General features: G+C 54.0%; 1 protein-coding gene across 11 annotated transcripts in view; it reads left to right on the forward strand.

Annotated features, from left to right (window-relative positions):
- The first annotated feature begins 1641 nt into the window (after positions 1–1641).
- The window catches only part of AKAP8L (A-kinase anchoring protein 8 like), a 34597-nt gene continuing 11407 nt past the window's right edge, over positions 1642–24831 (forward strand). The window contains exons 1-14 of one of the 11 annotated variants that reach the window (XM_070058795.1): positions 1642–1794; positions 7147–7221; positions 14584–14616; positions 14847–14904; positions 15007–15087; positions 16680–17133; positions 17222–17318; positions 17394–17464; positions 18019–18082; positions 18927–19035; positions 19540–19682; positions 20407–20548; positions 20648–20753; positions 21290–21413. In XM_070058795.1, the coding sequence (XP_069914896.1) occupies positions 1782–1794; positions 7147–7221; positions 14584–14616; positions 14847–14904; positions 15007–15087; positions 16680–17133; positions 17222–17318; positions 17394–17464; positions 18019–18082; positions 18927–19035; positions 19540–19682; positions 20407–20548; positions 20648–20717 (1410 nt within the window). In that variant the 5' untranslated portion in view covers positions 1642–1781 and the 3' untranslated portion in view covers positions 20718–20753; positions 21290–21413. Of the gene's footprint in view, positions 1795–5597; positions 6514–7146; positions 7222–14583; positions 14617–14846; positions 15088–15298; positions 15449–16679; positions 17134–17221; positions 17319–17393; positions 17465–18018; positions 18083–18926; positions 19036–19539; positions 19683–20406; positions 20549–20647; positions 20754–21289; positions 21421–24831 lie in introns of those variants that run through there. The other 10 variants (XM_051837911.2, XM_051837913.2, XM_051837912.2 and 7 more) reach the window with 10 other exon arrangements.

Consider the following 24831-nt stretch of genomic DNA (forward strand, 5'->3'; position numbering starts at 1 on the left):
AACGTTCAGGTAGTACAAGAGTTCACACAAGTAACATGCGAAGCCCCTTGCCTACCCAGTCATGCACCGATGGCCGGGTGGGTGTCCCGCCGGGGGTCACCTATGGCTCTGACCACAGCGGGACCTTCTGAGGTTTGCAAGCGCAGGCCCAGCGAGACCACCCATCTGTCTCAGAGTACTGACGCAGGCTCAGCCTTCGAGGGTGGGAGGGGTGTCCATGGAACCAACATCCATTCAGGGTGTGGCAGGTGCTCTGAAGGAAGCTGCAGGGTCCAGGAGGGGCATGCCAGGGAGGCGGGCCGCACCAAGAGTGACAGGGAGACACACCCCAAAGCCAGGATTCCTTGCTCAGGGCGGCACCTGCCCAAGTCCCCTTCTGGAGGGAGTCTGAGTAACACCTGTTGTCACTGAGTTCCACCTTGGCTAAAGAACCACGACGAGTCTCTCAGAACCCTTTATCCCTGAGTTGTGGCAAAGCCTATCCCGGCCAGCAGATCATTCGATCCCTTGTTTTTCTCTGAAGGACGTGGACTTTGCATAATGTCGTGATCGCACCTAAGGATGGATACCCCTCAGAGTCGGCAGTGGGAGCAGGCATTGTGGGGCAGTGGGTTAAACCACCGCTTGGGACACCTGGGTCCCACATCCGAGTGGCTGGGATCCAGTCCCACCTCTGCTTCTGACCCAGGTTCCTGTCAATGAGCCTGGGAGGCAGCAGATGAGGGCACAAGTGCTTGAATCCCTGCCACTCACATGGGAGACCTGGATGGAGTTCTGGGCTCCTGGCTTCAGCCTGACCCAGCGCTGCGTGTTGTAGATATTTAGGATGTGCATCAGCAGATGGAAAGATCCCTCTCTCTGTCTCTCTGTCACTCTGCCTTTCAAATAAATAAATTTAAAAAACTAAAAAAAAAAAAAACAAAAAACTAAGCTAAAAGGTCAACAACAGCATACTTAAAAAAAAACCCACATAATTGTACATCGTAGTGACACAGTATTAATTTCAGTGTCTGCACCTCCTCAAATCATCTAAAACTTTAGGAGATGACCCCGGCAGCATCTGAGATGATACACAATACAAGTTGACTTACCACATACATAACACGAACACGGTATGCACATACGGCAAGTGCATTGCCGTTATTTAATGATTAATAAAACGACATGACTTCGTGCACCTGGCCCTGGACGGATTGCTTCGTCTCTGTTACCTCATGTAATGTTTGAACACGCTCAACAGCTGCTCTGGTGCTTAATTTTAATTTTCTCATTCCAACATGGCTTGGAGCTGAAGGCCAGGGAAATGAAGAGACTGAGCCCAAGTTTGCATAGCACCTCCGTGTCAGAGCTGGGTTTCCAGACGGCACGGAAGACCCGGCTCCCTCTGCCGGGTCTCCACGGCACAGGCGCGCCTCCGTCCCACCCCAACCAGCTGCGTTTGAGCCTCGGGCCTTCCCGTAGGGCACAACTCCGCCCCCTCGAACTCCACAGGACGCCCCCTCCTCGCCGGCTCGGCTTGGCCAATCAACGCGGGCTTGGGATAACGGAAGGCGGGGATCCCATGAGATTGGCAGTGTCTTCAATCAGTAGAATCGGGAAGCACCGAGATAGACAGTGAGGCCGCCCAATAGGTGTGAATTCCGAAGCCGGCACTAGCCAATGCGGTCGGGAGGCGGGGCTCGGCTGAGAGTAGAAGGGGGCCCCTGGGGTTGTCGCCGCTATAGCAGAGTCAGTCGCGCAGAGAAGCTGTTGAGTCCTCTGGTCTAGTGTTCGCCGCACCCATGAGCTACACAGGTGGGCCTGGCGGCGTGGGGGCGGGCTCTGAATGAGGGGCGGGATAGGGTCGCGCCGTGGTCGAGCCTGGCTTGCCCACGCCCCCCAACCCCCTCCCCGGCTCGGGGCCCCCGGTCGTTGCCCTCTCTCCGGTCACAAAATGGCGCCTCGGGCCAGTCGGCTCGGGTCGCGCCCCTCGCTCCTCGACGGCGCCTTGGTTCCTCTGCTCGCCGCCTGGCGTCCGCGGACCCCCCGAGCCTCCCGCCACCTCCACCCCTGGCCGGGGCTCCTCACACCTCGACGCCTCGGGTTTGCGCTTTCTCGGGCAGGCCTCGGGACCCCTCGGAGGGCTCGGCGAGCTCGGCTTGCCGTCGCCATTGCTGCGGCCTCCCCCGCACTTTCCCTGTAGAACGCCGCCGCTCCTCTGCCTTCCGGCCGCCCACCTTCCCTTCGCCCGCGCCGGAGCTGGGAGAGGCGCGGGGGGAAATCGCGTAAATACGGCGAAGGGTTGGGGCTGAGCTGGAGCCGAGGCCGAGGCCGAGGCCTGGACGTCCTCCACGTCCATTCAAGCCAACATTCGCCCGGGTACTGGGGGAGGGGGCGCTGGGAGGACGGTGGAAGGCATATCTCTGAAGTAGCAAGTGCATGGGGTCGGGGGTCGACAGTCGACAGTGCTCGGAGGGGGTTGCTGCGTGGCCGGGCAAGCCTGGAGGCCTCGCGGAAGAGGTGGCGGTTTGAGCAGAGAGCGAAGTGGAGCGAGAGTGAGGACGTCTGGCTATGAGGGAAGGACCTTCGCCCTAGGGAGGCCAGTGGGGCTTGGCGGAGAGGGGCGGCCCGAGCCGAGGCCGCCCAGGTTTGCGTTGACAGTGATGGAGGGAGCCCCGCCAGCCAGGAGCCGCGGACTAGGCCGGAGACCCCTTGGCGGAGCGGCCACGGGCTTGGGCATGCGTGGTTGCTGGGTGACCCTGCGTTCTCCTAGGAACGTTTGCTCTTGTTCGGGGCTGAGGCTCGAACCGGAGCCTCTGAGGCTCCTGCAGCCCTCGTGATGTTGGCCTAGGCGGGAAGGTTTTTGTAGCCCCGCACCCCCACCTCCGCCCCCAGCCCAGCACCGGGAGCGGTTCTGCCCCCGCGCCACCCGGGGAGGTTTGGCCGCGTCTTGGAGACTTTCTGGGTTGTCACGTCTGGGGGAGGGGCTGCTACTGACATCTAGTGGATGAGGCTGAGGGTGCCGCTCGGGAATCCTCCGGTGTTCCCCCGTGGTGCCCGTGTGTTTAGGAGACCAGAAAATGAGTGGTTGGAGGCTGATGGGGCACTTGTTACAGACGAGGAACTGGAATTGGAGCACTCGCTAATGGCGAAGTCTGAATTCCAGCTCCAGGTCTTGTGCAGTCCGTATAATGCTGGTTTTGGCTGGGCAAGTGGGGCTCGAGATAGACTGCCGGTGTCTCCTTACTCTCTCTCTTTTTTTTTTTTTTTTTTTTTTTTTTTTTTAAGATTTATCTATTTATTTGAAAGGCAGAGTTAACAGAAAGGTAGAGGCAGAGAAGAGCGAGAGAGAGAGGTCTTCCATCTGCTGGTTCACTCCCCAGATGGCCCCAATGGTGCAGCTGTGCCGATCCGAAGCCAGGAGCTTCTTCCGGGTCTCTTATGTGGGTGCAGGGGCCCAAGGACTTGGGCCATCTAACACTGCTTTCTCAGGTCATAGCAGGGAGCTGGATTGGAAATGGAGCAGCTGGGACTCGAACCGGCGCCCATATGGGATGCCAGCACTGCAGGTGGCAGCTTTACCTGCTACACCACAGCACCAGCCCCTCTTGGTAACACTGGAAAACCCCAAGTTGCTTTATGCTGTGTCTTTCCCTGTGAAGACACAGACGGCTGAATTCGCAGGCAGCTTGTGTCATGGTTCAGACAGCTGCCTGGCTTTTGGGCTGACTCCTGGGAGCAGATGTTGCTGTCTTTATCAAGCAAAAAACGTGTTGCAAATAGTTTTACCTTCGGCGCGGCGGCTCACTAGGCTGATCCTCCACCTTGCGGCAATGGCACACCGGGTTCTAGTCCCGGTTGCCCCTTTTCCAGGCCAGCTCTCTGCTGTGGCCAGGGAGTGCAGTGAAGTCCTTAGGCCCTGCACCCCATGGGAGACCAGGATAAGTACCTGGCTCCTGCCATCAGATCAGCGCGGTGGCTGTTGGAGGGTGAACCAACGGCAAAGGAAGACTTTTCTCTCTGTCTCTCTCTCACTGTCCACTCTGCCTGTCAAAAAAAAAAAAAAAAAAAAAAAAAAAAGTTTTACCTTGCTCTATGCTTGGGAAAGGGAGGTGTTGTTGGTTTTCTTGTTTGATTTATGTAAACATGTGTTATCTCACAGCTTGCTTGTGTTAGGAATGCTCAGGTGGTTTAACTGGGTGATTCTGGCTTAGGATCCCCATGAGATTATGCCGGGGATGAGGGCTGCACCCCCCGGGGCTGCTGGAGGTGGCCTCAGGACATTACAATGGTTTCCCCCAGACTGAGTGAGCCAAGAAATAGCGAGGTGCTGATCTCAGAAGTCCCACACGGCCAGTTCCTTCCCCCAGATCATGTTGGTTATACTGGTTGCCTTTCTTAGTTTGGGGAGGGGGTCTACATTGTACAAGGAGGCAAGAATCATTGGAGACCCTCCCAGGATGGTTGCCTCCCTGCTCTTGATCTCGGATAGTAGAGGTTGGCGGTGACTTAACTGAATCCTGGCTATCCTCTAATTTCTGTCATGGTGTATTGTTCCTTCAAAGAGTATTACTTTAAGGGGGGGGGGGGGCAGGAACAAAATAACAGGACCAAAGATGCTCCTGTGTTGTTGAGCAGAAAGGTGGCAGAGGCCCTGAACTTTATCCGGCCTAGTGGGGCCTATTTTATTTTCGCTGCCATTACTGTCAGGCTGGTAAATCAGACCAAGAAAAGAACATGTTATGAGCCAGTTAAGAATTTGTTCGTAATGAGCTATAACTGGCTACAGAGGGCCTGCCGTGGAGACTGTTACCAGAACACATGCGGAGGACAGTGGGAGGACAGCGATTTTCATCGTGCTCTGGGAGGGTTGATAGCCTTGACCGATTGTCTTTTTCCTTTTTCTCCAGAAAGACCCTGGGGCTGTAACTTTGCAACTTGCTTACAGCATCCACTAGGTGTTCCTGTTAGGGTGTGATAGGCATTGGTTGTCTCTCTTATCAACTGGGGGCCAAAAATACTAAATGGAACATTCCAGAAGTAACACATAAGTTTGAAATTACATGCCATCCTGAGCAGTGTGGAAGTCCGCCTCTGTCCGCCCTGTGTTTGCTGCCTGCACAGCGGACACATAGCCAGCTCCACCACAGTGATGTTGCAGTGAGGGTTCAGGGTTCAGGTGACTGGGTTTGGTCACGCCCCCAGACGTGGAGTGTACTGATGCGTGCAGTTTGGGCGCACTAAGGAGAAGCTGTGAAGTGCATTCTTTCAGTGAGAAGGCCCATGCATTAAGGGAACTAACGCATGTATGCAGGGCTTCCGTACCATCCACGGTTCCAGGCAGCTGCCAGGGGGCTTGGGACATAGCCGCTGCTGTGTCCTACTGTACGAGCAGTGGAAAAGGCAGGGGCCGGGTACGTGGTACATTCCAAGACTTGGGAGTGGACTCTCCAAAGAACGCCTTCAGTGTTCTTGTGGATAGTTATTACATCATAAGTGCTTGGAACTTCAGCATTGCAGGCAAGTTCCAGGTCCCCTGGAAGAGGTCATTTTTATGCACTTTAAAAAAAAAAGATTTATTTATTTATTTGAAAGGCAGAGTTACAGAGAGCAGAGGAGAGAGAGCGAGTGCGAGACCGATCTTCCATTTGCCCACTGGTTCACTCCCCAGATGGCCGCAATGGCCAGAGTTGTGCCAATCCAAAGCCAGGAGCTTCTTCCAGGTCTCCCACGAGTAACAGGGGCCCAAGGACTTGGGCCATGTTCCACTGCTTCCCTAGGCCACAGCCGAGAGCTGGATGGGAAGTGGAGCAGCTGGGACTCAAACTGGTGCCCATATGGGATGCTGGCACTACAGGCAGTGGCTTTACCCGCTAGGCCACAGTGCCTGGCCCTTATGCACTCTCTTTAATTACAGAAGGCAGACTTCTATTTTCTCTGTACCCTTTGTCTAGTTCCCTCCTGTAGCATGTAAAGACAAAGGTGAGTCCCCAGCTCTTTATGTGAAGCCCTTGTTACCGGATTTTGAAGTATTTTGGACTTTGGAACATTTTGGGTTCTGGATGTTCAGCTTAGGGATGCTCAATCTGTATGTAGTGTAATACTTACAGTGTTCCATGGAAACACACCATCCCCCAAATAATGACAATATACCTTATTTATTTATTGTTTGAGAAACACAGAGATCTCTCCCCTGGTTCACTCCCCAAATCTCTGCAATAGCCAGCCCTGGGCCAAGCTGAAACCCGGAGCCAGGAGCTCAGTCCCCATCTTGGGTGTCCCACCTGGGTCTCCAGGACCCAAGTACCGGAGTCATCAGAGCCGCCTCCTGGGGCATGCATTAGCAGGAAGTGTGGGAGGTGGGTGCCATAGCAGCTGCCCCGAGTGCCCACCCCAGAATGGGAAAGCTAGAATACACAGCTGTGTCTGCTTTAGATTTGAGGCAGGGGAGGAGGTTTTGTTGGCTATCCCATCATTGCAGAACTCGCCACCTCCGGATTAGAATGGAAAATGCCCACCTTTCAGAGTTTTGCAGTGAGTGTTGTTTTTCCTCGTTGAATTGAATGGTAATCCGAGGCCGGCGCCGTGGCTCAATAGGCTAATCCTCCACCTTGCGGCGCCGGCACACCGGGTTCTAGTCCCGGTCGGGGCGCCGGATTCTGTCCCGGTTGCCCCTCTTCCAGGCCAGCTCTCTGCTATGGCCAGGGAGTGCAGTGGAGGATGGCCCAGGTGCTTGGGCCCTGCACCCCATGGGAGACCAGGAAAAGCACCTGGCTCCTGGCTCCTGCCATCGGATCAGCGCGGTGCGCCGGCTGCAGCGGCGGCCATTGGAGGGTGAACCAACGGCAAAGGAAGACCTTTCTCTCTGTCTCTCTCTCTCACTGTCCACTCTGCCTGTCAAAAAAAAAAAAAAAAAAAAAAAAGAATGGTAATCCGGGTACTCATTTGTCAAAATGTGTTGCTGACGTATGTGTTTACAGTTAAGGAGTTTGCCTTTCTTCCTGTTGGTTATACGTTCTGAGGGTCTTACTCAAGTGTGGACTCTACAGGTTCTGGTAGCTTTGCAATGAGGGGAGGGCTTGCCAGCCTGGCTGTGTTAAAGGGTGGTTTTGGGTCATTTTCCTGCAGCTTGGTGGGGGAAATTAACCATTCCATGTGTATGTTTAGGTTTTGTCCAGGGATCTGAGACCACCTTGCAGTCGACATACTCCGACAGCAGTGCCCAGCCCACCTGTGATTATGGTAAGTGGGGGCCCCGGGGCTCTGCCTTCTTCTGTTGGCAGAGCAGTCCTGCGTCTTCTTAGTTGCCTGTGGCTTTGCTGTCACTCTGCCCTGCTTTTCTGAACCGAACCGTGGGTGAATTGATAGAGTGGGCTAGTGCTTCTTTTGGGGACAGTTGTGGAAGAGAGATCTGTGTCAGTGAGCAAGCTAGAACGTAAGTGATTGATTCCTTCAATCCGAAGTACGTGTGTGCCCCCTCCCCCCCGCTTCCTTCCTTCCTTCCAGCAGAGACACAAGGAAGGAGAGAGAAAAAGCAAGAGAGAGTACAGGCGAGCTTGCTCACATCTCCTTGTTCACTCCCCTGATGTCCACAACAGCTGTCGGCGAGGCTGAAGCCAGGAACCCAGACGCAGTCTGGGTCACCTGCATGGGGGACAGGAACTCAAACTCCAGCCATCACCACTGCCTCCCAGGGTCTGCATTAGCAGGAAGCTGGAGTCAGGAGCCAGGGCCTGGGATCGAATCCATACTCTGTGGGGGATGCAGGGATCTCACTCCACATCTTTAGTGCTAAGCCCAGCATACAGGCGTGCATGCACACACGTGAATCTGTGCTCTTTGACAAAAGGTCTAGTTCTAGAAAATCCCCTTGAAGGCCTGGGAAAAAGGTCAGTTACACTCCCAAGGATTTGTCCAAGAGATGCCCTTCTGGCGTTGTGGTGCAGTGGGTTAAGCCACCACCTGGGATGCTAACATCCCTTATTGGCACCTGGGCACCAGTTCAAGTCCTGGCTGCTTCACTTTTGATCTAGTCCCCCACTAATGCTCCTGGGAAAGCAGCACATGATGGCCCAAGTGCTTAGGTACCAGAACCCACATGGGAGACCTGGATGGAATTCCAGGCTCCTGGCTTCCACCTGGCCCAGCCCAGGCAGTTGTGGCCTTTTTGGAAATGAACCAGTAGATGGAAGTTCTCTCTCTCTCTCTCCCTGTCTCTGTAACTCTGCCTTTCAAATTAAAAAAAAAAAAAAAAAAAAAAAAAAAAAGCTTTGCCCCTGTACCTTGTAGGTCCCCCTGTAGGAGAGGCTTAGATGTGAAACCAGCAGGCTTTTAGAAGAGAGACCCCGAGACCCCCTCAAGCCAACTGATCTCACACACAGGGTTGACTGGGAATCTCTGATTTTTCGGAGTGTGGCCAGATACACTTAATTCTGTAATCCAGAAGTAGCCACCCAGCAGTATTCACAGGTACTGCTTTGTTAACATGTTGGGGCACCCTGGAATGGATGCAGCTGGTATCGCAGTGACCTCTGACCCCAGGGGTGTCTGTTGAGAAGGAGCTCTCTTTGGAATGAGTAAGGAGAGTGTCTGGGTTATTGAGATGGGTAGTTTATATTAAACGGAGTCCCAAAGTGAGCATCTTTTAAAAAAAATCTTCTTCCAGCATTTCTATGTCCTGGGCACAAGCCTTTTATTGGAGGTGCCGTCTGCAAATATTTTCTCCCACACAGTGACTCACCATTTTATTCTCTTGTCAGTGTGGTTCAAAGAACACAGACTCTTAATTCTAATGCAGTCATATTGGACCCGTCTTTCTGCAGTGCACTGTGATGTTTGGTGTCTAAGAAGCCTATGCCTGACCCAAGGTCACAGTGGTGTTCTTCCAGGGTTTATGTGTACTAGGTTTTATATTTGGTCTGTGGTCCATTTCAAGTTAGTTTCTCTGCAGAGGGGGCTGGATAGACAGTTCCAGGGTCTCCTTTGTGGGAGGCACAAGTGTCCCGGCACCTTTTGTCCTTCCTGTACCAAACAACATTTGCACCTCCGCACAGGTGACTGTTGTAGTTTTGGTCCCGGCCTCCGTTTCTGTTCAGTTGACTTCTATATCTAAACTTTCTCCAGGATCCCAGTGTCTTCATTATTGGGTAGTGAGTACGAGGTTTGTTCTTCCAAAATTGTCTTGGATATTTTAATTCCTTTGCTTTTGTATATAAAGCCTAGAATCAGTTTGTTTTTATTAAAAATTTCTGCTGAGATTTAGGGGAGATAGCCTTGCGTTTGTAGATTCTGATGGATCTGTAGACTATAGAGATTAGTTTGGGAGATTTGATATATTAAAAATGTCATGTTTCCAGGTCCATGAACATAGTATTTCATTGCATGTGAGTCTTCAGGTCCTTCATTTCTTTCCTTAATGTCTTATAAAGTTTCAACACAGAGATCCTACATATATTTTATTAGGTTTATACTTAGTATTTCAGATTTTTTTTTTAGTGCTATGGTAAGTGGTACTTTTACAATTTTTCATTATTAATATATAGAAATTTGATTGCTGTTTGATTTGTATATTGGCTTTGTAATAAATCTTGCCAAGTTTACTTACTCTAGTAGGGTGTTTTTATCATGTATTTATTTTTTTGAGAATATCTTATTTATTTGAAAGAGAGTTACAGAGAGAAGAGGGAAAGACAAAGAGATCTTCCATCTGCTGGTTTGCTCCCTAGGTGGCCACAATGGCCAGGGCTGGGTGAAGCCTAAAGCCAGAAGCTTTATCTGCGTGTCTCATGTGGGTGACAGGGACCCAAACACTTGGGCTGTCTTCTGCCTTTCCCAGACCATCAGCAGGGAGCTGGAGTGGAAGAGGACGTGAACTGTTGCCTGTATGGGATGCCAGTGTTGCATGTGGCAGCTTCACCCACTGTGCTACCATGCCAGCCCCAAGGCTGTTTTCTTAGGTAGGCAGTTGTTGTGCAAGAATGAGGATGACTTTGTTTTGGGATATTCTGGCTTAAATTACAAGAACAATATAATAGCACTTAAACTATTTTGAAAATCAGCCAACTGATCAGACCCTGCCATTTTAATATTTAATCTTCGTCAGCTTGCCTGGCTTATGTAATAGAATAATTTACAGGTAGGTAGTTATGTATCCTTTTTTTTTCTTTTTTGCTATGCTATAAGCATTTTCCTGTGCTACGTGAGATACAATAAATTCTTCTCTTAGTATTGTTTTATGAGAGAGAAAAGAAAAAATTGCTGTCTACTTGTTCACTACCTAAATGCTCACAATGGCCAGAACCAGCCTGGGCCGATCCCAGGTGTCAAATGCAGGGACTCTGACGTGGAATACGAACATCTTCACTGGCATCTTAAAAAGCATTTTTGTCAGTGAAGTCGTTGCAGGTGGGAGGAACTCATCTTCTGGTTCATTCTCCGAACGCCTGCAGCAGCCTGAGTACTGAAGACACAAGTTGCTAACTCCATGTAGGCCTCTCATGGGGGTGGCAGGAACCCAGCTGTGAGTCAGCACTGCTACCTCCCAGGACACACCGTGGCAGGAAACTGGACTCAGTAGCTGGAGCCGGGCGGTCCTGGCTGTGTGGTGCTTACCCACCATGCCAACACCTTCTTAACCACTGGACTGAGTGCCCACCCCCATAAAGTGTAACACTTAAATGTTCTATTTTTAGTCTGTAAATATCACTTACTGTGGCCATTTCCTTTCTTCTTCTTCTTCTATTTTTTTTTTTTTTTTTTTTTTTAGATTTATTTATTTGAAAGTCAGATTGAGGCAGAGAGAGAGAGAGGGGTCTTCCATCTGCTGGTTCACTCCCCAGTTGGCCACAATGGCTGGATCTGCACTGATCTGAAGCCAGGAGCTTCCTCCGACGGTCTCCCACATGGGTGCAGGGGCCCAAGGACTTGGGTCGTCTTCTGCTGCTTTCCAGGCCATAGCAAGAAGCTGGATTGGAAATGGAGCAGCCGGGACTCGAACCTGTGCCCATATGGGATGCTAGCACTGTTGGTGGCTGCTTTGTCCGCTACATCATAGCACTGGCCTCATCTTTTCTTTTAAAAAGTGGTATCCTGGGGTGAGTGTTTGGTGTAGCAGTTAGGATGCCTTTTGGCGGGGGGGGGGGGGGGGGGCAATGTTGTGGTGTAGCAGATGAAACCACTGCCTCCAATGCCGGTATCCTGCATGGGCTCCAGTTTGTGTCCCAGCTGTTTCACTTCCAGTCCAGCTCCCTGAATGGCTGGGAAAAACAGTAGAAGGTGGCCTAAGTCCTCAGGCCCCTCCCACCCACTGGGAGTCCCGGAAGAAGCTCCTGGCTCCTGGTTTTTAGCCTATGCCAGCTCTGGCTGTTGCAGCCATCTGGGGAGTGAACCAGCAGACAGAAGATCCCTATCTCTCAGTAACTCATCCGAGTAAATGAATAAAATCTATTTTAAAAATAATATCTTTAAAAGCTTATTAAAGGGGCCGGTGTTGTGGCGGAGCAGGTAGAGCTACCGCCTGCAGTGCTGGCATCCCATATGGGTGCCAGTTCAAGTCCTGGCTACTACACTTCCAATCCAGCTCTCTCCTATGGCCTGGGAAAGCAGTAGAAGATGGCCCAAGTGCTTGGGCTCCTGAACCCATGTGGGAGACCCAGAAGAAGCTCCTGGCTTCGGATCTGCGCAGCTCCGGCCGTTGCAGCCAACTGGGGAGTGAACCAGCGGATGGAAGACCCATCCCTCCCTCCCTCCTTCCCTCCCTTCCTCCCTCTCCCTCTCTCTCTCTCTCTCTCTCTCTCTCTCTCTCTCTCTCTCTGCCTCTCCTTCTCTGTGTAACTCTGACTTTCAAATAAATAAATCTTTAAAAAAAAAAGCTTATTAAAGGGGCAGGTGCTGTGGCGTAGCAGGTTAAGCTGCTGTCTGCAGTGCTGGCATCCCTTATGGGCACTGGTTTGAGGCCTAGCTGCTCCACTATTAATGTGCCTTGGAACGCAGTGGAAGATAGCTCAAGTACTTGGGTCCTTGAACCCAAGTGGGAGACCCAGAAGAAGCTCCTGGCTTTGGATCGGCCCCACTCTAGCTGTTATGGCCATTTGGGGAGTGAACGAGAGGATGGAAGATCTCGCTCTGTCTCCTCCCTCTGTAACCTTTGTTTTTGACAGGCAGAATGGACAGAGACAGAGAGAAAGGCCTTCCTTTTCCATTGGTTAACCCCCACAATGGCCGCTGCGGCCGGTGTACCACGCGGATCCAAAGCCAGGAGCCAGATGCTTCTCCTGGTCTCCCATGCGGGTGCAGGGCCCAAGGACTTGGGCCATCCTCCACTGCACTCTTGGGCCACAGGAGAGAGCTGGACTGGAAGAGGGGCAACCGGGACAGAATCCGGTGCCCCAGCCGGGACTAGAACCCAGTGTGCCGGTGCTGCAGGTGGAAGATTAGCCTATTGAGCCACAACGCCGGCCCCTCTGTAACCTTTGAAATAAATAAATAAACCTTTTTTTTTAAAGCTTATTAAAAAAATGATGCCTCTTGGGATACCTGCATTCTTTATTGGAGTGTCTGGGTTTGAGTCCCAGCTCCTCTTCTGATTGCAGTTTCCTGCTAACACACACTTTGGGAGATAGCAGGTGATGGCTCAAGATATTGGGACCCTGTCACCCATGTGGGAGAGTCAGAGTGAGTTACTGCCTCCAGGCTTCAGCCTAGCCCAGCCCTAGCTGTTGTGGGCCCTTGGGAATAAAGCATCAGCTAGAAGATCTCTGTCTCTCTGCCTTTCCCAAGGAATAAATAAATCTTAGGAAGAAGAAGAAGAAGGGGTGTATCTTGGAGCGTCCCCAGAGGCTACAGTCTAGATGCAGGCTTCCTCCTGAAGGGCCTTCAGGGTGGCGTTTGTCAGAAAGTCTGGGTTGCCCCAGGCATAGCACGGAGGCCACCTACCTGTCCTTGAAACGAAAAGTTCGGTCCGCAGAGTTGGTGCCCACTCCTGCCGTCTTTCCTTGTGCTGCTGTACTCTGCGTCCTGACAGGTCCTTGGCAGCTGCAGCCTGGGGTGCCCATATACTAGCTGCACGGTGGAGCCCCAGCGGTGGCTGCTTTATGATGGTCAGTGTCCACTGTCCACAGTACAGCCACGTTGCCGGGCTCCTCCGAGCTACTAGGACTAGCTCTGTGTTGCCCTCGGTGTGACTCAGCAGCTCACCTGTCAGAGTGGCACCTTTGCCACTTGTCTTCATGCGGCTTCCAGCTCGTGGCTGCTCCCTGCTGCCGTCTGGATCTCAGTGTTGCCTTCAGCAGCAAGCAGTGCTCGACCCTGAGTTCCCGGGACCAGCTCTGCTCAGAAGTGATAGTTGTGTGGATGAATGGAAGCAAAATCCCTGTTGGTTTCCCTGGCCTGAGAGGATCGCTCTTTGCTCACACACTTGGTCGTTGGCAGTTCCTCGGCTGGCCTCTGTCACCGTCCCTTTCTGTCTGTACACTGGGGAGTGGAGGCACCCAGCGCAACATACTCCCTGCTTCATCCTTCCAGCTTCTTTCACTTTCCTGTGGTCTGGACTCCGCATTCATCATGCTGCTGTCCCACTCGTATTGGTCCCCTGCGCTGGGGTGGGTGTGTCCTGTCAGGGACAGAGCTGTCATGCAATAGGAGGTGACTGTGGGATGTTAGCAGAGACACTGGGATAGTGGTCAGCTTTTATTTCAAGTCCCTCCAGGGGAGATCTATGTATGGTTGATTCCAGTGTTTGGGAGACTGTCAGATCTCAATGGCTTCATGATCCTGGAGAAATGAACTGTTATCATGTGTTTTAATCAGATCAAGAATACATTCTAGGCCGGCGCTGTGGCTCAACAGGCTAATCCTCCACCTTGCGGCACCGGCACACCGGGTTCTAGTCCCGGTCGGGGCGCCGGATTCTGTCCCGGTTGCCCCTCTTCCAGGCCAGCTCTCTGCTATGGCCAGGGAGTGCAGTGGAGGATGGCCCAGGTGCTTGGGCCCTGCACCCCATGGGAGACCAGGAAAAGCACCTGGATCCTGGCTCCTGCCATCGGATCAGCGCGGTGCGCCGGCTGCAGCGGCGGCCATTGGAGGGTGAACCAACGGCAAAAGGAAGACCTTTCTCTCTGTCTCTCTCTCTCTCTCTCACTGTCCACTCTGCCTGTCAAAAAAAAAAAAAAAAAAAAAAAAACAAAAAAAAAAAACAAGAATACATTCTAGTTTGGAACCCAGTGTGTTCTGGGCCTCCCTCCTGTAAGGCAGGTGCTTGCACGACCAGGGCTCCATGTGACTTGATTGGGTGACTTAAGTGACATGATTTCAGTGTGGATAGACTCTGTATGAGGTGCTGTAAACAGCTTACCTCTTCCTGTGGTTTGTGTTTAGCCAGGGCAGCAAGAGCTTTCCTAATTCCAGCGGGAGGCAGCTTCGTTGAATGAGTGTTGGGACCAGAGGCTCCTTAACAACATTCTCAGAGCCGCAGTAGGCCAGGCAGCAGGGCGGTGAGCAGCTTGGGTCGTCTGGGTGGTTTTCAGGCTCACGGCTTCTTTCTGCCTGTGGGTTAACTCTTGCTGCATTTTGAGTTTTAGATGTAATTGCCCTTTTCTTTTCCTGTAGGATATGGAACTTGGAACTCTGGGACAAACCGAGGCAAGTGTCATTCCCATGATACTGGAGTCTGTTATGGTTCCCTGTTGCTGCCCAGCTTGGTGTGGGGAGGGCTTTGGGGTCCCTGGCTTTTGGTCATGAGAGGTCCTAATTGGAATGGCTGGGACCCCAAGGCTGTCTCCGTGATAAGATGCGCCTGTTTCTGTTCCTGCCTGTCGGCCGCTTCTGTCTGTGCCCCCGCCATCTCTGTCTCTCTGTCTCCCTCACTGCAGGCTACGAGAACTATGGTTATGGCTATGGCTATGGCCAGGATAACAGCACCAACTATGGGTATGGTATGGCCACTTCAAACTCTTGGGAAATGCCTAGCTCTGACACAAATGCAAACCCTAGTGCCTCGGGTAGCACCAGTGCTGATTCCGTTTTATCCAGAATTAACCAACGCTTAGATATGGTGCCGCACTTGGAGACAGACATGATGCAAGGAGGCGTGTACGGCTCAGGTGGAGAAAGGTGAGTGGGCGCCTGCCTAGCAGCTGAGGCTCTGCACGGGCAGCTCCTGCCACCTGTCTGCTGGCATCTTCTCTGAATGCACCTCTGCTACCTCCGTCCTCGCTTGCCACTGCTGGGGCTCCCGGAGACTCTGCTGCTGATGGGATCCGTTGCACTGCCCTGCTCTGACCTGGGTCTCCTTTGCCCACCCCTGCTGTACACCCACTGCCAGGTGGCTGGCTTCTCCCCAGCTTGCAGGAGCAGGCCTGGACTGGGCGGCGTCACTGCACCCTCAGCATGGCTCCCCAGAAGCAGAGTGTTCAGCGACCCTCCCTCCTGGGACAGCCATTTGGCATCTCCAGGGCAGGACAGATGGGGCTTGGTGAGAAGGGTGGGGCAGATGTGGGTAACTCCTGGTCACTTTGTGGCACCTTGCAGACGGGTGTCTGTTGGAAGCACTCCTCCCCCACTCACGTGAAGAATTGTTGTGTTCTTTGCTTGCATGTGGGGATTGGAAGCACAGGCAGGTCCCACTCCTGCTTGAAGGCACCCAGTGAGTGGTGGCCTGGGACCTCTGCCATTGACTGGGCTGGTGTTGCCTCTGGTGAGGAGGGTACACACATTTCTGGCATTGGACCGAAGAGAGCTGCTGGATGGCTCTAGCTGACAGAGGTGGGGGAGAGAGCAGAGGTGCTTGGCCAGGTGCCGGTGGGGCCAGGAGAGGCCCAGAGCTGCTGCAGGGCAAGGGAGAGGACTTGCTGGCTTAGGCTCAAGTCCCTGCTATGGACCTTGTTGCCCTAGCTGGAAGGGAGCAAGGGTAATAGGACTGGCAGTGTGGATGCTGCTCCTCCATCTGCTGGTGCCTTCCTGAGACCCGGGTTTGGGGAGGAAAATGCAGGGAGGGCCCCTGCGCCTCGGAGGCCTGTGGAATCCAGGCCCTGGGCTCTGGGCTCTGGCCACAGGCCACAGCTCTGCTGTCTGTCTCCTAGACAGAAGATCTGGCTAACCCTGGGTTCTGTGGTTAATGTGCTGGGACTCTTGGTTGTCCCTGGTGTGTCCTGGACAGCAGTCCCCATTTTGTCTCACTTCTCTTGGGTGGTGAAGGGCTGAGGGTGTGCGGGTTTCCCCAGCGAGGCAGGAGACCAGCACCATGTTTCTTGTGGACATTATCCACCACACTGGCTGAACACTCACTGTACCCAGCTAATGCAGATGCCGGGCTGCTGAGCTCTGCCCACCGAGCCTCAGCTTGGGGTCTCGGCTGCCACAGTGCACTGAGACTAGAACATTCTGCACCAGTAGTCAGTCCTTCCTAGCGTCCTCATGCTGCTGTGTAGCCACATTTGAACTTGGGGCAGTGGGGCCCCTCTGAAGACATCAGCTGAGAATCCCCTCCTGCTTCTAGAACACTGTTGCACAGAGGCCAGAACTTTTTCCCTAGCCTTTCTGCACATTGAGCCACCCTGACAATGTGGAGTGGGTGCTGGAGCGGGGCTTCCTGTCCCAGGACTGGGAGGTCATGGGGATGACAGGGGCAGTTGACTCAACTTGGGCCGGCTGCTGGTGTCAGATTGTAGGGGCTCTTTGCCTGACACTTGCCACTGTCTCTGCAGATACGACTCCTATGAGGCCTGTGACTCGCGGGCCGTCCTGAGCGAGCGTGACCTGTACCGGTCAGGCTACGACTATGGAGAGCTTGACCCCGAGATGGAAATGGCCTATGAGGGCCAGTATGATGCCTACCGTGACCAGTTCCGCATGCGTGGCAGCGACACCTTTGGTCCAAGGGCTCAGGGCTGGGCCCGGGATGCTCGGAGCGGCCGGCCAGTGGCCTCAGGCTATGGGCGCATGTGGGAAGACCCCATGGGGGCCCGGGGCCAGTGCATGCCTGGTGCCTCCCGGCTGCCCTCCCTCTTCTCCCAGAACATCATCCCTGAGTACGGCATGTTCCAGGGCATGCGCGGCGGGGGCGCCTTCCCTGCTGGCTCCCGCTTTGGCTTCGGGTTTGGCAATGGCATGAAGCAGATGAGGCGGACCTGGAAGACCTGGACAACAGCTGACTTCCGGGTGAGTGAGCAACCTTGCCCCTGGCCTCCAGATGGGATATAGGACCCCCCTCCCGATTACCTGACCCCTCCCCCCATTTTTGCCCCAGACCAAAAAGAAGAAGAGAAAGCAAGGTGGCAGTCCCGATGAGCCAGATGGCAAGACCCCCCGGACGGATGGCTCTGACAACAGTGATTCAGACAATGGTGAGTGGCAGCCCTGGGCCTGTCCCCTACTCCCGTGGGGCTCCTGGGCCAAGTTCCTCTCCTCTCCCCTTACAGATGACGGCACAGAGGGAGAGGCTGCGGAGGGCACCGAAGGCCCTGAGGCTGTGGAAAAGGGCTCCAGAGCAGTAAGTGGCCCCTGGCCCCACCCCGTTGTCTTTGCAGGCGGGGCCCGTGAAGATCAAGCTGTATGTGTGTGGCGACCGAAGGCAGTGCTGTCCAGTGGAATGTGTTGGCCGCCTAACCAGAGATACTGGTTTTATGGTGGGGCTCAGGTTGGGACATTGAGCTCCTGGCCTGTAGCTACGTGGGCCTTGTTATTTAGAGCCATTTTAAATGATTAGGTCAGGGGCCAGCATGGTGGTGCAGCAGGTTAAACCTCCTACAATGCCAGCATCCCATTTGGGCACCCTTTGTAGGCCCAGCTATTCCAGCTCCCTGCAAATTCACGTACTTGGGCCCCTGCCAGCCAAGTGGGAGACCCAGATGGAGTTCCAGGCTCCTGGCTTTAGCTTGGCCCACCCCTGGCCATTGTGGCTAGTTGGGGAGTGAACTAGCAGATGGAAGATACCTCTTTCTCTTTCTCTGTCTCTGTCTCTCTCTCTGCCTTTCCAATAAATAAATAAGCCTTTAAAAAAATGATTACACCGTTTTAAAGTTGGATTTTGAAATTGTGTGTTAGGAAGGAGAGGATGAGGAGGGAAAAGAAGATGGGAGAGAAGAAGGCAAAGAAGATTTGGAGAAAGGTGAGTCTCGTGGCCTGTTGCTGCGCCGGCTCTTCCAGCGGCTCACAATCGGGGGGCGGGGTTGTCCTGCCAAGGGCAGGGTTGTGGCAGAGACGCGGCCTGCTAGGGACTCCCTGGCAGGGCTGGGCATGTGCTGGCAGGGGCACTTCCTCCCCTGCCCCCTCTGCACTGTTCTTCCCAGGCTGTGGATGGAGGTGGCCCCTGCCTGGCACACTGGATTTGCCTTCAGGTGGGGACAGTAAGCAAAGCGTGGGGAGCCCCAGGCCTACCCCCTGCCCTCCATCCCTCAGCAGTGTGCCACTCCAAGTCCCCCGTGGCTGGTGTCTGAGCTGGGACCCTTGGTGTGGTTTTTATGGCTCTGGTTTGCGTGTCCTCTCCCTTAGCGCCTCTCCAGCCCCTGTTGGGAGTCCGTGTCCCCCCACCTGAGTGATGAGCGCCAGCAGGTACCTAACAGTAAATCCAGCCTCAGCCCACTGTTGCCGCGGTGCCCGGTGGGGGGGTGGGCAGGGCCATGTGAGCGGCGTCCCTGCACCCCGCCGCCAGTGTCCCCGGGACAGCCCCTCTTTGCCTTCCAGCCTCCCCGTGGCCCACTCTGCAGAGAGTGGGGGTGTCCTGGAGAGTGGAGGGGTCAGCGCGTGTGCCCCTCTCCTCGGTCCTAGGCCAGACCCACTCCCTGCCCTGCTCAGGGTCCCCAGCCTTGCCTGTGGTCAGAGGCCTTGCGTGGACAGCAGCTGCTCTCAGAAGGACCCCCTGGAGTGGACAGCGGGTGACTCAGCCAGAGGCCACAGCACCTGCCCTGTCTTGGCAAAGCTGAGCTGGTGACTGTGCCATTCTGTTCCCACAGGGGCCCTGACCACCCAGGATGAGAACGGCCAGGCCAAGCGTAAGCTGCAGGCGGGCAAGAAGAGCCAAGACAAGCAGAAAAAGCGGCAGCGAGACCGTATGGTGGAAAGGTAACCGGCTTCCCCTCCACCCTCTGCTCTGCCTCACTCTGGGGCTGCCTCCAGGAGAGCAGGGCCATAGCTCTGCCATCTCGCCGCCCTCTGGCCTCCCTTGGGAGCCACCACCTGCTCAGCCGTGCATGGACCCTGCTTCGTGTCAGGCCCAGCTCCCAAGGCCTGGCTCGTCCCCCTGTCCCTCCGCGGCCGCCTGGCGACCGCTGGCGACTGTGGCCTGAGATCCGACCCTGCTCGGCACCGTTGCCCAGAAGCTCCGGCACTAGGTTACTGGGGGCCGATGCCCCTGAGGGAGGGGGCCAGCTCATCAGAGACTCAAGGTCCAAGGCGCCTGTGTCGCCCCAACTAGCTGCTGAGGCCGCCGCCGCGCCCAGGAGAGATGGCCCCTGTGGGCTGTGGCAGCCTTGGGCCTGCCCTGTGCCCTGCCCGCCGGCCCCGTCCGGCCGGGCCTGTGTGCGGCTGAGCCCTTCACGCGCCGGGGTCGGGTCTGTCTGCCTTCAGGGCTCCCGCACTGGCGCTTGCCTCCTCCTCCTCCGCCTCAGACTCTTGCTCTTGCTGGACCTTCCTCAGCCTCGCCGGCGCCCGGCCCCTGGGCTCTCCAGACAAAGCTGACCCCGTGGCCCAGATAAGGACGTGCGGCAGAGGTAGGGACCCGCCCCGAGGTCTCGGCGGCGGCTGGCCTCCTCCAGCCCAGGCCCCAGACCCCGGGCTTCTGCTGTGGACACCAGGCCCAGACAGAGCACCTCGCCCGGGTGGCTCCAGGGCGCCCTCCTTCCAGCTCAGACTGGTCTCTTCTCGGAAGAGGAAGATGAGGCAGCAGGTGCCCAGGCCTGCTCACCTCCCGTCCCTCCCGACACCATCCCCAAACGTTCTGAGCAGAGGATGGTCTGGGCCTTTGAGCCCCTCAGACCCCAGAAGGAAGATGCAGCACCTTTTCGGGCGCGGCCTCGGGACTGCGTGCTCCACTCTGCGCCTCAGGGCCACCTGGCTCACGCCAGGGCATCCTTCCTTCCAGTCCCCAGCTGGGCCATGCACACAAGCTCCTGGCCAGCCTTGGTAGAGAGGCCCTCCGGCAACCTTCCAGCGACTCCTTGCCTGTTGCCGCAGCTGCTGCCTCAGGCGTCCGCCTACTGCCTGTGGGAAGGAAGAGCTCCTCCCTGGCCCCTACGTTGCAGTAACTGCAGCCTGCAGACTCTGTCCCTTTCTCCTCCCAGCCCCACTGGTCCCAGCCTGGCCCTCCGCTGGGCCCGCACCTCAGAGGCCCGTGAGCAAGGCCTGTTCCAGGGCTTGCAGCTGGGTTGGGTGAGGCGGCCACACTGTGACCTCGGACCCGTGCAGCCTCAGCCCCTTGTTTCCCTCCTGTGGCAGGATCCAGTTTGTGTGTTCTCTCTGCAAATACCGCACCTTCTACGAGGACGAGATGGCCAGCCACCTTGACAGCAAGTTTCACAAGGAGCACTTTAAGTACGTTGGCACCAAGCTCCCTAAGCAGACAGCCGACTTCCTGCAGGTAAGCCTTGGGACAGCATAATAGCTATTCAGAGCTTCTCGGGCCCCTCAGGGGCACAATTGCCACCACCACCACCACGAACATCGGTGTCTCTGGCAGGAATATGTCACCAACAAAACCAAGAAGACAGAGGAGCTCCGCAAAACGGTGGAGGACCTTGATGGTTTGATCCAGCAGATTTACAGAGACCAGGACCTGACCCAAGGTGAGGAGGCCCCAGCCCCACCCCCACCAGGCAGGGCTCAAGAGCCTACTGTTTGCTTCTCAGGGAGAGTCTATGAGAATAGTGGCAGGCCCATTAGAAGTGGTGAGGCGAGGCGAGGAGCTGTTCATTTGTGAGGGTTTGTGTTTTTGTTTTTGCTTTTGTCTTCGTTCATTTTTTTTGAGAGGCAGAGTTGGAGAGAGAGAAAGCAAGCTGTCACTGGTTCACTGCAGGTGCCCACCATAGCAGGGGCAGGGCTAAGCTGAAACCAGGAGCCAGAAACTCAGTCCATGTCTTGCATGTGGATGGCAGGAACCTGGCTACTGGAGCCATCACCTGCTGTTTCCAAGGGTCTCCGTCAACAGGAAGCTGGAAGTGGGAGCAGAACTAGGAACTCTGATAGGGGGTGCGGGGATCCCAGGTGGCGTCCTACCCGTTGGCCAGATGCCCATCGTTGGTCTTGGTCTGGTTTTTTTTTTTCTGAAGCATCTGGGTCTGGCTTAGTCACCAGTGCTGAGTCCCTGCTTCTCCTCCTGCAGAAATTGCCATGGAGCACTTCGTGAAGAAGGTGGAGGCAGCTCACTGCGCAGCCTGTGACCTCTTCATCCCCATGCAGTTTGGCATCATCCAGAAGCACCTGAAGACCATGGAACACAACCGAAACCGTAGGGTGAGTGGCCACAGGGCCTCCCTCCACCTGGGGCTGGCCGGAGGCCTCTGCAGGGACTGGCAGGGAAGCAGGGCCAGGTAGGAGGGAGATAGAGGTGAGAATCCTTCCTGGGAGACCGCACTCGAGGTGCACTGTGTGGGGGCAGCGACAGGCGGCAGATGGCGGAGTGCATGGTACAGGGGTTGCTGAAACGGGGGCGTGTGTCCTGAGGGCGTGCTTCCCTATGCAGCAAGGTTTCCAGGTGCAGGCTGATGGGTGTTGAGCTAGAGCCCTCAGCATCTCCGTGGAGGGGTTGGGGACCACGGTGTCAGGAATGCCTGTGCTGTGGGAGGAGGGGACAGGAGCCAGGGATGACTCGCGTTTATCCTCAGGCCACCCAGTGGACACTGGTGCTGTTCAGATTGTGGGTGTGGGGAAGGAGTGATTGGTCAAGAAGGACATTTTGGGGGAGAAAATGAACCTGTTTTGTCCAGTTTCCTGGCATCTCTGTAATGCACGGCGTGGACTGGACGCCAGAGTTGATGCTCCTTGGTGGAACAAGCTGAAGGGGGCTGTGCAGTAGAGAGAGGTCTGAGAGGCCCAGGACCAGTTCTGGCCAAAGACAGGTTTGGCTGTCGTCATTTTAGAAGAGGCCAGTGGGATTTAGGAGCAATGATAGCACCCCAGGGGCCTGTAGCCTTTTTCTGTGCTCAGCACTTCATCTCTGGTCTTTCTCAGTGTCGTGATTCTCAGGGAGCCAGGGTTAGAGGTTGGGCTTGGGCACAGAGTGAGGACTAGGAAATGCCACCAAGTAGCCAGGCAATACAAGTCCACTGGCCTTAGCAGCAGCAAGGCCAAGGGGGTATTGCCAAGCAGGTTCCTGGGCTGTGAGCTGAGAGACAGAAGGGAAGAGGAATCTGTGGGGATAGAGCACAATGACATTAGTAAAACTTTGGAAAATCTAGGAGAAATGAGTAATCGCTAGCAAAATAGAAATGCAAGATTGACCGTCAATGAAGTAAAACAAAAACAGCAACTAGTAACCATGGAGAGATCTAGAAGGGTGAGGAAAGCTCCTTAGAAGTTGCCACAAGGAGTTGCTTTATACAGATAACTTGAATGTATTTAATTCTGTATTTTGTTTTAAATTCCATACAGTAGAAATGAATAGAAAACTTCTAATTATTATTTTTGGGAGAGCTTTTCTGAGATACAATTCACATACTGTTTACCCATTTAAGATGACAGTTCAACAGTGTTGAGTATATTAAGAGTTTTGCAACCATTACCACAATTAGAGAGATCGTCCATCCATTGATTCACTCCTCAGAAACCTTCAATAGCCAGAATTAAACCAGGCCATAGCCAGGAGCTTGGACCTCATCCAGGTCTTCCACGTGTGCACAGAGACCCATATACTTGTACCTGTTGGCTGTCAGGACACATGTTATCAGGGAGCTTGATTGAAAGGAGATTAGCCAAGACTTGAACCAAGCACTCCATCTGGGATGTGGGTATCCCAAGCAGTGACAACCACTGTGCCAAATACTGCCCCCCCCTTTTAATTAAAAAGTAATTTTCAGTGTCATCTAAAAATCCACTGATAAATTCTAGGTGATGACGGTTTCCCTTTATGTTCTCTTCTGAGAATTGTGTGTGGTTAAGTTTTACAGTTAGGTCATTAATTTTTTTTCAAAGGACACAAGGTAAAGATCCAGCTTCTCTACTTTGCATGTGGATAACCAGTTGTCCCAGCATCATTTGAAAGAGAAATGAGAGGTGATTCTTTTCCTATTGAATGATCTTGAATGGTTGCTGAAAGAGAGAGGCAAGTGGTGCAGCAGGTTAAGCTGCCACCACTAGGGACACCCACATCCCATATTAGAATGGCTGGTTCAAGTCCCAAGTAGTCTATTTCCGATCCAGCTTCCTGCTAATGGGCCTGGGAGGCAGTGGATGAGGACTTGAGTTCCTACCACCCACATTGGAGACCTGGACGGAGCTCCTTGCTCCTGGCTCCTGGCTTCAGTCTGGGCTAGCCCTGGTGGTTGAGACGTTTGAGCTGAATCAGCAGATGGAAGATCTCTTTTTGTATCATCTGTCACTCTACCTTTCAAATAAATATTTAAAAGAGAGAAAAAGAGTTGACTAGAGCTACCTGATTTTATTCTGAGCTATCTTTATACCAGTAGGTGCTGTATCTTTGTAATAAGATTTGAAATCAGAAACTGAGACCTAATTTTTTTTCCCAAGATTTATTTTATTTTTTGAAAGGCAGAGTTGCAGAGAGAGAGAGAGAGCAAGTGAGCGCTCTTCCATCCACTGGTTTACTTCTGAAATGGCCACAGTAAAGGGGACTGGGCCAGACTGGAGCCAGGAGCTTCCTCCAGGTCTGCCGCATGGGTGCAGGAGCCCAAGAACTTAGGCCATCCTTTGCTGCCTTCCCAGGCACACTAGCAGGGAGCTGGATAGGAAGTGGGGCAGCCTGAATTTGAGCCTGCGTCTGTATTGGATATTGGTGTGAGTGCCCATTGTTCCTTTTCAAGGTTGTTTTGGTCATCCCTTGAGTTTCCATGTGAGTTTTGGATCAACTTGTTAGTTTTTCCAAAGAAGCCAGGTGGTATTCTGGTAGATTTACATTCAGTTTCTACATCAGTTTTAGAAATATTGCCCTGCTGACAATATTGAGCCTTCTACACCACTAATACAGGATCTATTTCAGAGAGAGGTAGAGTCAGAGAGGTCTTCCATCCGCTGGGTCACTCCCCAGATGGCCACAATGGCTGGAGCTGCACCGATCCAAAGCCTGGAGCCAGGAGCTTCTTCCGAGTCTCCCATGTGGATGCAAGGGCCCAAGGACTTGAGCATTCTTCCACTGCCTTCCCAGGCCATAGCAGAGAGCTGGATCAGAAGAGGAGTAGCCGGGACTAGAAATGGCGCCCATATGGGATGCTGGTGCCACAGGCGGAAGATTAACCTACTGCGCCACAGCACCGGCCCCAAGGTTTTTAATTTCTTTTGGCAGCATTTTGTAGTTTGCAGAGTATTAAGTTTTGCACTTCTTTTTAAATTTCAAGATATATGGGCCGGTGCCGCGGCTCACTAGGCTAATCCTCCGCCTTGCGGTGCCGGCACACTGGGTTCTAGTCCCGGTTGGGGTGCCAGATTCTGTCCCGGTTGCCCCTCTTCCAGTCCAGCTCTCTGCTGTGGCCCGGGAGTGCAGTGGAGGATGGCCCAAGTGCTTGGGCCCTGCACCCCATGGGAGACCAGGATAATTACCTGGCTCCTGCCATCAGATCAGCGCGGTGTGCCAGCCGCGGCGGCCATTGGAGGGTGAACCAACGGCAAAGGAAGACCTTTCTCTCTGTCTCTCTCTATCTCTCTCACTATCCACTCTGCCTGTCAAAAAAAAAAAAAAAAGATGTATGTTTG

This window comes from Oryctolagus cuniculus, chromosome 16 (genome assembly GCF_964237555.1).
Source record: "Oryctolagus cuniculus chromosome 16, mOryCun1.1, whole genome shotgun sequence".
In the NCBI taxonomy this organism is placed as follows: domain Eukaryota; kingdom Metazoa; phylum Chordata; class Mammalia; order Lagomorpha; family Leporidae; genus Oryctolagus; species Oryctolagus cuniculus.